At 37.9% G+C, this 11,189-nt stretch overlaps 1 protein-coding gene across 1 annotated transcript in view; it reads right to left on the bottom strand.

The window, feature by feature from the left end:
- Positions 1-6,006: 6,006 nt before the first annotated feature.
- Positions 6,007-11,189, bottom strand: part of LOC141507386 (T-cell ecto-ADP-ribosyltransferase 2-like) — a 57,109-nt gene continuing 51,926 nt past the window's right edge. The window contains 2 exon segments of the mRNA XM_074214986.1: positions 6,007-6,067; positions 7,143-7,195. Coding sequence (XP_074071087.1) covers positions 6,007-6,067; positions 7,143-7,195 — 114 coding nt within the window.

Raw genomic sequence — 11,189 nt, 5'->3', positions numbered from 1 at the left:
ATTGAGCATTCACATTACTACGTTATTCTTTAATTTAATATATATTTATATTTACAAAAAGCAAGTTATGTCTTAAAGGAGTTTATAATTTCTTATATAATATTTGGTCTTTTTTTTACGTTGCAGTGTTTTCCTCGGTCTAGAATAAAAGTTCAGAATTAAGTCCAGAATTAAAAAAATTAAACCAAAGTAAAGGAAGCAAAGGGGGTCTAATGTATTACAAAGCAGTAATTATTAATTTTTTTAGGTTTTTTTTTGCAAGGCAAATGGGGTTAAGTGACTTGCCCAAGTCTACACAGCTAGGTAATTATTAAGTGTCTGAGACCACATTTGAACTCAGGTACTCCTGACTCCAGGGCTGGTGCTCTATCCACTGTGCCACCTAGCCGCCCCCAAAGCAGTACTTATTAAAGGTACCAGTTTTTAAAAAATTGGAAAAGTTGATCAGTGAGATAGTTGAAGTAAACACAACCTAGAAGAAAAGAAATATAGCCCCCTCTTTTTTTTTGAGAAACTTAAATAAAAGAGACTCTTCAGAGAGGTATTTTTTTTAATGGATAAAAGCTGCTCAGAAATAAGGAAGACAGTTTGGTGGGCATCAAGTATGTACCACTGTCTTTTAAGATATACCATAATAAGTTGCAAATTATTAGCAATCTAAATATGGAATGAATCAAAGAATTTTGGAAAACCCTGTATAAAAGTTCATGCCAATAAGGAAAATTAAAGGAAAATGGAGCATCATTTTTCACAATAGATTGCAAGTAAAAAACAATGACTAGTGTTGCACCTAAGCATACTTCTTCATTTCTACTAAGAAACAAAAAAAAGGGGCGGCTAGGTGGCCCAGTGGATAGAGCACCGGCCCTGGAGTCAGAAGTACCTGGGTTCAAATCCGGTCTCAGACACTTAATAATTACCTAGCTGTGTGGCCTTGGACAAGCCACTTAACCCCGTCTGCCTTGCAAAAAAAAAAAAGAAACAAAAAAAATAAACTTATGAAAGCGTTGTTTATATTCTATGATTTTACTTACCTGTTTTCATGGAAAGATCCCCTGGAGCTCCTGTATAATGGGAAGAGATCAGGGACCAAAATAAATGAATCAGTTTTTTAAAGGAAGCAAAGGGAAAAGAAGCACAAAGATGTTATGTATCCTACTCTAAGTGAGAAAAGATGCAGACTTTCCATCCTTTTAACTGAACCTAACAATCTACTTTCTGTTTCATAATGTATGTGGGCGAGGTTAGGAGATCAAGAAAAAAAGGAACTATTTGGCTTTTAGAATCAGTAAAAAAAAGGTGAAAAATTCCTTTTCTATTTCAATTCTTGTCCCCAGGTTAAGGTTTTCTTCAATAAAATGGACATTTCTTGGTTCCTTGAACTTGACTCTTTTCTTACATGATATATGTGAGTTTTCCCCCAGACCATGTTATCTCCTCTAGTTCTCCCTTCCTCTTAATAACATTATTGTTATCCTGAGTTTCAGGATCAGAGTTACCTTGTAGTCAAATTCCTTCTAGGAATTCAAATGAAAAACTTTGACATTCTTTTGGATTCTTCATTTGCCTTTGTTACTGTCTGTTTAAGCAATAATCAAGTCCTCTTGCCATGGAGACTACATACAGAGAAAATGGAAAAAGTAGCTTTCTGGGGAAAGGTGAAGTGTTCTGGTTGATGGAAGATGATTTGGTTGTTAGAAATTTGAGTCTAATGTGCCAATCACAATGAATGAATGAGAGAATTAGCACTTAAATGTTACATTTGCTAATTAGATTACATTTACTAATTAAGGTAGACTAAAGTACATAGTTTTTAGTACATTTAATTTGTTGGCAAGGCTAGGAATTGCCAATTAAAGGGTTTCTCATATGCTCAGTAAGTCAAAAGACCGAAAAATAGGGCTTATTAATCTTTTCATTGCCTTGGGAAGTGCAAAAGAACAAAGAATAAAGGAAGCATAAAACAATATGATTGCTTAAGTCTGAAGTGTCACAGATGATAGAAAAAAATATTGGATGGAAGTCAAGGTTGCAGGACTAGCAACAACTTTGCCTTTCATCTTATTGCTACGGAAACCTCCTTGATTGTATCCATCTGCTGAGTAGTTAAAATCACAGAGATTATCTTGAAGGACAACTAGACTTCCTATTGCTTACATGAATCTTGCAAGGCTTGTTAGTAAGATAAGAGATCACATTTAAAGATACATGAGCAATAAACTGTGCAGAGATTATATAGTTCTTTGATTTAAGATAATTTGTGGGACAATTTAGCTCAGTGAGGAAAGCTAAACTTCTGAACTCCATTCAAAGACATAGAAATATAGTGTAGGCAATAAATTATAAAATGCAATCAGAATCAATTTGATTTTCTCAATACAAAATACAGTGCTAAGTGCCAGTGGCTCAAATGGAAAAGCAAGAAAATCCTTATTCTGAAAGATTGCATGCTAATAATAACACATCTAGTTGTTTGGAGGTCACATACTGTTGAGTGCAAGGATTAGTTAAAATTGGTTGGATGTTATATGATTGGGATTATAGGATCTTCCATTGTAGGGGACCTTAAAGCTCATGGAGGTCAATTTCCTTATTTTATAGATGAGGAACTGGATTTACCTAACAAAGATTAAGACTTCCCCATAGTTCACAAAGTGACACAAATGATTTTATGCCAGATCATCAGACTCCAAATGCAGCACTTTTTCCATTATACTATTCTTGGAGATAAGAGACAGAATCTAATTTCACTGCCAAAGGGACTTCCTGAATGAAGAAGCAACCACCATCAATTCAGGTTAATGTCTTTTCCGCAACTTAGTTTTGGAGTTGCCTAGAGCACTGGGTGGTGAGTCGATTTACCCAAGTTCACACAACCAGTATGTTTCAGATATTGGACCAAATACCAAGTCTTCCTGACTCCAAGGCTACTTTCCTATTTACCGTGGTAGGTTGCTTCGCAATATTAGTGTAGTGTTGGGAGCCAGGGTCTCTAAGCTGTTTGACACAGTCGTAGCAAGAAGACTCAAGGCAGTCACACTGCCTGATGGAACATTTTCTTCTTCAATATATATATAGGGATTTCATGCATACCAATATTTATAGGTTTATTATTGATTACAATATTTACTCACCCTAATATTGGAATGACTATAAAGGAAGGATTTCAGAAAAATTCCTTGAATAAAACAGATTGTAAACTCTGTCCAAATTTAACAAGACTGCCTCTCCCTGAGGCATACAAAAGGCTTCAACATTATGAAATCTCTGGAAAACCCAACACTGGGAATTCCAAGGAGATGCCAGAATATATACAGGGAAAACAGATACAAGATGGGTCAGATAGAATTCCAGGGAAATTAATAGTTTTTCTCCCCTTACCATACACAGGAATATATGAAAAAGATGGTGAGAAAATAGTATAGGTGACCAATATGTGAACTCCAAGAGCCTTAGTTTCATGGGAAAAAATAAAAAAGTCACAGAAACTCTGGTTTCTACCAACAAGGCCTGAAAGAAAAATTGGTTATTGTAAGAGTTAATGAATGAGTGGACAAGCATAAAGACCCTTGCTATAGACTGTTAAGGAAGTGTATCGAAAAACATTACCTACATAAAAAATATAAAATACTTTCCATTAAAAGAATTGCTTAATTAATAACTTTAAATGAATTAACAATTATACAATATAGTAATAAATAAGGTAACAGACAGGTTAAGGTTATCATGGTCTGAGTAGGGATAAGAAATTAATTAACTGTATGATTATTACTTAAACTTGTAATCACATGATTAAAACTTGTAATCATATGAATTATATGATTGTTGATGAAAATTGTATACTTTTGTAACCAAGGAAATGATCTCAGCTTGCTTGCTTGAAACATAAATGATTCTGAAACTATAAAAATAAATCCAAGCAGCTGACAGTCTTTCAACATGCTCCTGCCTTTACCCACTTATTGACTCAACTCATTTCTCCGACTCTATCCCTCCTATCAGGTTTCAAGGATCCCGCGGAGGCTGGACCCCCGCAGCAAGTAGAAGTAAAAATGTAGAACAATGCCACTTTTGCTTTGAATCTATTACTAGCTCTCCCCCTCCCACTCCAGGAAAAACAATATTTAGAGGAGAAGACTGGTTTCATCATCATTTCTATTTCAAAACCCTTATTTTGGTCATCTAAAGCATTGCATGTAAAGCATTGCATGCATCAAAAACATGTAAAATTTCTTCTGCTGAGGACAAAAAGGAAATTTCAGCTCAACCAAGTTCCTTTTATTACTATTTCTAATAATGAATAAAAATGGAACCTTGCAGATTTTTTGTTTACACATATGCTCACATATGTAGTTATACTTGCTCATGCATGTACAGTCATACCTCACACTTCTAATAGAGGAATCATTTTATTTGATCACCCAAAATACAAAAAACAAAATTAAGTGTTATATAGGCATAGTGAATCACAAACCAGCTGGGGTATGTTGAAAATTTTAAAGATATTTCAGGGGTGCAATGACTTATTGGAACAAGTGTTGTGTCATATGTATTCCAGGCTGAGCTTTGAAGGGTTAACACAGAAATAGTTATGTGCTTTAACGAACAAGATGTAATTCAGAGCTTAGATAAGGGAGTAGCTGCATGTCTGAGCTAACAAGGTGTATTCCCAGGCTCAGATAGATAGCGCATTCTGAGATAATTACCTTCTGCACTTTGTTTATCAAATCACTGTTTGGTTCTCAAAACAATCTTCACTCTGTTTATCAAAACACTGTTTGGTTCTCAAAACAATCACCTAAGACATACACAAGGTATGCATGTGAAAAAAATGCTTGCTAAAATGCTTATGTAATTGGTTACGTAAATGTAGAGTATAAAAGTATGTATCCTGTGATCAATAAACGAACCAGCTTATGCATCACATTGATGTCGGCCTGAGTTCCCTCCCCCGGATTCAACATATGGTGACCCCAACATGATGGAAGTGAGTCAAATGGGGAGAAGACATCCTGCTATGAGTTGGTAGGGAAGTGCTGGACACCCCCTCACTCAGTGCTAGAAGAAAAGCGGACATGGCCACGGCTGACCTGTGAGTCAGGGAATTCAGGATGGGAATGGCTGCATCAGCCACGGAGTGCATTGCGCTCAATACCTTAGAGGACTTATCGAAAAAAATATGACCTGCCTGTTAAGAGATCAGAAATTTCCTGGGTATTACACTGGGGAAGAGATAAGGGCATAATAACTAATACTGAAGAACTCTTCTCCTTGGAAAAATGGGATAAGCTGGAAAAAAGCTTATGGGAAGCAGTCCAAACTAAGAACAAGGAAGCCCAGAGACTGGCAGAACCGTATGGCACACTGTGCAGAATTGTCTATGATGACATTGAAAGTTTGTGGGCTTGCCCCGCTGTGACTGATGCTGAAAGGACCACTATTGGAGGAAGTTTGGAAGTGTGTCCTCCAGCAGAAAAAGCGTTAATTAATCCCTGCCGCCACCTGGCCGGGAAGAGGGCGGGCGGATGGGCCGCCCCGGAGCCTTCCCGCTGTCGTCTTTGTCTCTCCCTGGCTTTTCAGATCAGTGGCCCCCGGCTGCCTGCACTCCACGGCCTGGGTGGGGGCAGACCCAGGGGAGGAAAGCCGATCCTGTTCTCCCCCTCTGCCCTCCGGCAGTTGGGCGCTTCAGCTCCAGCACAGAGCCCTGCCTGCCTCCGCAGCCAGGGCCCCGCCGCTCTAGCCCCATGGAGCTCCATTAGTCAGGCCGTCTGCCACTGCCGCTCCCTCCCCCTGCTGCATCCTGCTCATCTCAGCCAAGGCTTTGGCGAAAACCTTCAACCTGCCCCTGACACAGATGAAAATGATTGTTGCCTCCTGCCCTGACTGCAGTACAATGACTCTCCTGCTTAATGAGGACTTGACTCGGCAGCTGCCATGAATCATCCCTAGGCTGGCAGAGGAGGAAGGAGGATTTTACCCCCTCCTACCCTGCTTCATGTCTGCTTCTCATTTGCCTCGGTCTGCCTGGCAGGACCACCGCTGATAGGGCTCATCAGAAATACTTAGCCTTGTTTTTAAAAGAAAAGGGGGAGGTTGGGGGATCACCGCATAACATAGTGAGCAAAGTGATTTATGTTTTGAACTGGCTTAACCCTAAGCACTCTATCTCAGATAACAAGTCTCTTTACTTTCACTTTTCAAAGAACGGGCACACTTTACCGATGTTGACATTTCTGTCTCTGTTTTTGATCCTAAGACTGCCCAATGGGACAATTCCTATTGGTTACTAACCTGTGGATGAGGGTATGCGTGTGTTATTTTAGGTTCATCGAAACCACAGTGGGTTCCTGCAAAGTGGGTGAAACCTCACCTGAAAAATGATACTTTTGCTGGCACTTGCATCCTGCCCCGTTATGGCTCTTGTGACTCATCTGATTCCTAAGTATCTACAGCATCAAGAAAATATGTGGCTCACACTGGCTAATGCTACAGGACAGCATCAAATGTGTATCTCCCTGAAATCAGCTTGTGATCCCTTCAAGACATGCTTCATAGGGATCCCCCTGGACCCAGAGAACATCTAACAGAGACTGAAAGGATACTATGGACAGTTAAGGGGAACATGTAGGAGTTTTCAGCAATGTAGTTCTTGTGAATGTATGTGTGATAAGCTGCAAATTTATACCTGGCCATCCCTGAAAAATAGTTGTAGATTAAGAGCTATATTGAAGGCTTTAAATAAACCAGCTACACAGGAACCACAGGAAATAAATCTCTTGTGGAGCGTTCCCCCTGGAATAAAAGAGAATATCACTCATCTCCCACATTGTAGTCTTGTGAGCTCCCCACAACTTTATAATGCTACAGGAGCTTTTATATTTGGAGGTTTAGAGTATTTTAAAGAAAAGGTGCCTTGGGATTCCCCTAAGTGGGAACACTTCACTAATGTATCAGGGCATTCTCATTATTGGAATTTATCAAAAACAGAATGGGGGCCCCTTGAAATACAAATTGAGGTAGCGAAGTCATTACCCTCTGGAGTATTCTTGATATGTGAAGACAAGGCATACAGCTCTATCCCATGATGTCCTATAGGAGGACCTTGTTACCTAGGCCAATTAGCACTAGTGTCCACACCATACCTTAATTTCTCCAGAAGCCCTAGGAAAACAAGGAGCATTTCTCTGGCTTCCAACTGTAATAAAAATGTTAAATTTCTATCAGTATCAGAAACAGTAGCCACATCCTTTTTCACACCAGGGGTAATGGCATCTATTAATTATAATACCATGAAAAAACTTGCATGTTGGGCAAAACCTCAGACTGACATTACTTCCATGGCTTTAATGGATATAATTACGGATGTACAGAGCATTCGCAAGGCTACACTACAAAATAGAGCTGCAATAGATTTCTTGCTTTTATTACATAATCATGGTTGTGAGGAATTTGAAGGCATGTGTTGCTTTAATATTTCAGATAATAGTGCTTCAGTGTATGCTAAAATCAAAAAGTTACAAGAAAATCTTGATAAAATAACTGTACATGAAGATTTCTTTAAGGATTGGTTAAAATCTTTAGGATTACCTGCTTGGCTTTTGGCAATTGTAAAACCTATAATTGTAATTTGCTTAATACTTGTTATATTCTTGTTGTTTGGACCATGCATCCTTTTGTGTTGTCAGAGATCTCTAGAAAACATGCTCTCCCAGGCCTTTAAACGAAAAGGGGGAGATGTTGTGTCATATGTATTCCAGGCTAAGAGCTTTGAAGGGTTAACACAGAAATAGTTATGTGCTTTAATGAGCAAGATGTAATTCAGAGCTTAGATAAGGGAGTAGCTGCATGTCTGAGATAACAAGGTGTATTCCCAGGCTCAGATAGCACATTCTGAGATAATTACCTTCTGCACTTTGTTTATCAAATCACTGTTTGGTTCTCAAAACAATCTTCACTCTGTTTATCAAAACACTGTTTGGTTCTCGAAACATCACCTAAGACATACACAAGGTATGCATGTGAAAAAAATGCTTGCTAAAACGCTTATGTAATTGGTTACGTAAATGTAGAGTATAAAAGTATATATCCTGTGATCAATAAACGAACCAGCTTATGAATCATATCGATGTCGGCCTGAGTTCCCTCCCCCAGACTCAACAAACAAGGGTTAAAAACTTGAGGAGGGAGTATCTCATTTACCTGGGTTGTGCTCTGATCAAAGCTAAGGACTCTCTTTGCTATGGAGCAATATGATTATTTGGAGTCAACAATGGATTTAGAATCAGAACACCTAAAGTTAATACATGACTCTATCTTATTTGGGTTAAGTCAATCCCCACCCCAGCTTTCTCATATCTAATAAAAGGAGGTTTCAGAGAATCTAGGTGGCTCACTGGATAGAGCACAGACCATAGAGTCTGGAGCACCTCAGTTCAACTTTGACCTCAGACACTTAATAATTATTTGGGCAAGTCTCTTAACTCCACTGCCCTGCCAAAAAAGATGGTACAACTAAGTGACCTTTGAGATTCTTCTAGCTTTGTCTATGATCCTGTGATTGACTCCAGTAACAACTCCTGTTCCCCAGGCTTATATGGGCTTCCATTAGACCCTGAGGTTAGGGTGAACTGTCCTGGAGGAGTGAAAAACCAAAGGTATTGGGGGAATTTTGGCAAATAAGATCTGAGAGGAGATAGTTTTCAGAGTGGTTGTGAGTTTATGAAAGAAAAAAAAAGCAAAATGGGCAAAATCAGGTAACATTCATGATTTTACCCAACTTATACTGGTTTGAAAGGTTATTTGCTGTTGGGTGTGATGAGTGATTCAAAAAGGAAAATTAGGTGGAAAAAGGTAAAAGAGAGTAATTATATTATAAAAATGGGGCATGAAAGTGAGAACTACAACAAAGGAATTTGGTAGGAGTGGAAGACTAGGATCGTTGGTACCTTATTTTCAACTGGTTTGGAGGGAAAATAATGTGTACATCTGGAAGGGTGTGGAAGTCTTCTGAACATGTTAGAGAAGTGAGAAAACTGTGAGACAAGCTGGGGAGGAACTTTTAGAGTGTTCTGCAGACTGGGATTTACAAGGATGGGGGTCTTTTGGAGAAGTGTATATATTGAGTTTGGGGGAGATAGGGAGAGGAGAGGGGTTGTCTTGGAAGGATGAGTGAAGTAGTGGGGAGAGAAGATAAAAGGATGAGAAAGAAAAATAGCGAATACAAATAAGATAGAGGTTAATTCACAAACAGTAATAGCTTTGAATGTGAATGAGATGTTTATAGCAACTCTCTTTGTGGTGGCAAAGAACTGAAAATTGTAAGCATCCCATCAACAAATATGATTGTGATGGAATATTACTGTCCTATTAGAAATGTTGATGATCTTAGAAAGACATAGAAAGATTTGAAAAAAAAATGATGAACAATGAAGTGAGCGGAACAAAGAGAATATCATATGCAGTAGGAGCATTATTGTTTTAAGAATGACTTTGAGCAATTAAGTCATTTTGTCTATATAAATATACAAATTAAAAATTAAGGACATGAAGAGGAATACTATTTGCATTCAGAGAATGAACGGATAAATAGAAATATGTATAGAATAATTTCACATATATTTGTATATATGTATATATACATGTTTATATATATGTGTGTGCATGTTTAATAATTTCAATTGTTAATAGGGGGAAGGAAAAAGAAAAAAGAACATTGAATGATAACTTTGTTGTTTATTTGAAGGGAATAGCAAGTTCTACATGTGCAAGCATTTTTATTGTACTATGTTATGGAAATTCCCATTTTGTTGTATGATTGAAGGTACAATACATTTTTTAAAAAAGCAGTTAACTCAAATCTAGTAGTACTAAATCTGTCATTGATTGAATCTGTAATATAATCTCTTATTCCTGACTTTCTGTTTTTGCAACGGGATTAGTATAAAGAACTGTTCAATTAAGATCTACTCTGTAGAGCATGTGCCTGACACCATGTGCCTATTTCTGGGAATGTGTCATGGAGAAGCACAGGCAGGGGTGTGCTGTAGCCAATTAAAACATGCTTGTGAGATGCAATCATTACAATTTCAGTATGAACATTTACACCTCAGAAATCAACAAATGCTACAAATCAATGCTTGCTTCATTGTTTTGGTGATTATCTAGATTCAAGAAAATGATGAAGAAAATGTAAATAATGCAGATTAAACTTAAAATGTCAAACTTACATTCCTCCCAGAAAACTGGTTATTAAACATTTACCAGCTCTCTTACAAGTATCCTTTGACTCTTTTGGGGAATGAAAAACCTTTTAACTTGTTCCTGGGTGAGAAATGAATGTGCATATAAAAGCATAGCCAAATCTTCCTTTATTCCTTTGGCATTTTTGGATTGAACCTCCAGAGAGAGAGAAAGAGAACAGAAATGGCAGTGGTCAACTACTGCTGCCACTGTTTCATTCTCTACCTGGACTGCTATGTGCCTGGGACACCTCTTTTTCTTCCTCCCATGTTTGCTCATCTCTGATTTTAGTTTACTCAGCATCAGGGACAGAACAGAATAGGTCATAATTTTGTAATCCTTGAAAAATCAACAGAAACATTAAAGTTCAATAACTACAAACCTGAGCAGAGTCTACTGCTACCCATAGTATCCAAACCTGATAAGGAGCCAGCCCTGAAGAGTGACCTGCTTGAACTAGCCTAACAGGGAATTGACCTGAGTCCTATAATCAAGAAGTGACTTAAGATAAAAGATTCCCATAGCCCAACCTTGGGCTGAGGTAATAGAGAAACTATTTTGGAACTACTACTGTAAATTTAAGACCATTTCCCCCCATAAATTGAAATTATTAAGGACTATGTTATTCAGGAATTGAAATTTTTACATTCAACTGTCCATATTTTCTCAGTAAATAACCTTCCATGAAAGTTAATTCATGTTAATTGATGAGAAAGCAAATTTCCAGATTAATATTAGAAGATACCAAATTGTTAGCAATATTAGGGGAAGATGCAGGATTCATTAGTAATAGGACTAGAAGGGACCCAACTCTTCAGAGTCCCCTAAAACTCTTAAAGTCATGTTCTGGGGATTTGACTGTCTATCTTGCAAGGGTTGGAAGTGAGCCTAGAGCTTATCCATTCCATGTTTTTGCTATGGAATTTGATGATCAAATGTTAATCTAAAGC

The sequence above is a fragment of the Macrotis lagotis genome, chromosome 1 (genome assembly GCF_037893015.1).
Source record: "Macrotis lagotis isolate mMagLag1 chromosome 1, bilby.v1.9.chrom.fasta, whole genome shotgun sequence".
NCBI classification, from domain to species: Eukaryota; Metazoa; Chordata; class Mammalia; order Peramelemorphia; family Peramelidae; genus Macrotis; species Macrotis lagotis.
The sequence above is the reverse complement of the archived record's forward strand: the minus strand, read 5'-3'. Positions and strand labels throughout refer to the sequence as shown.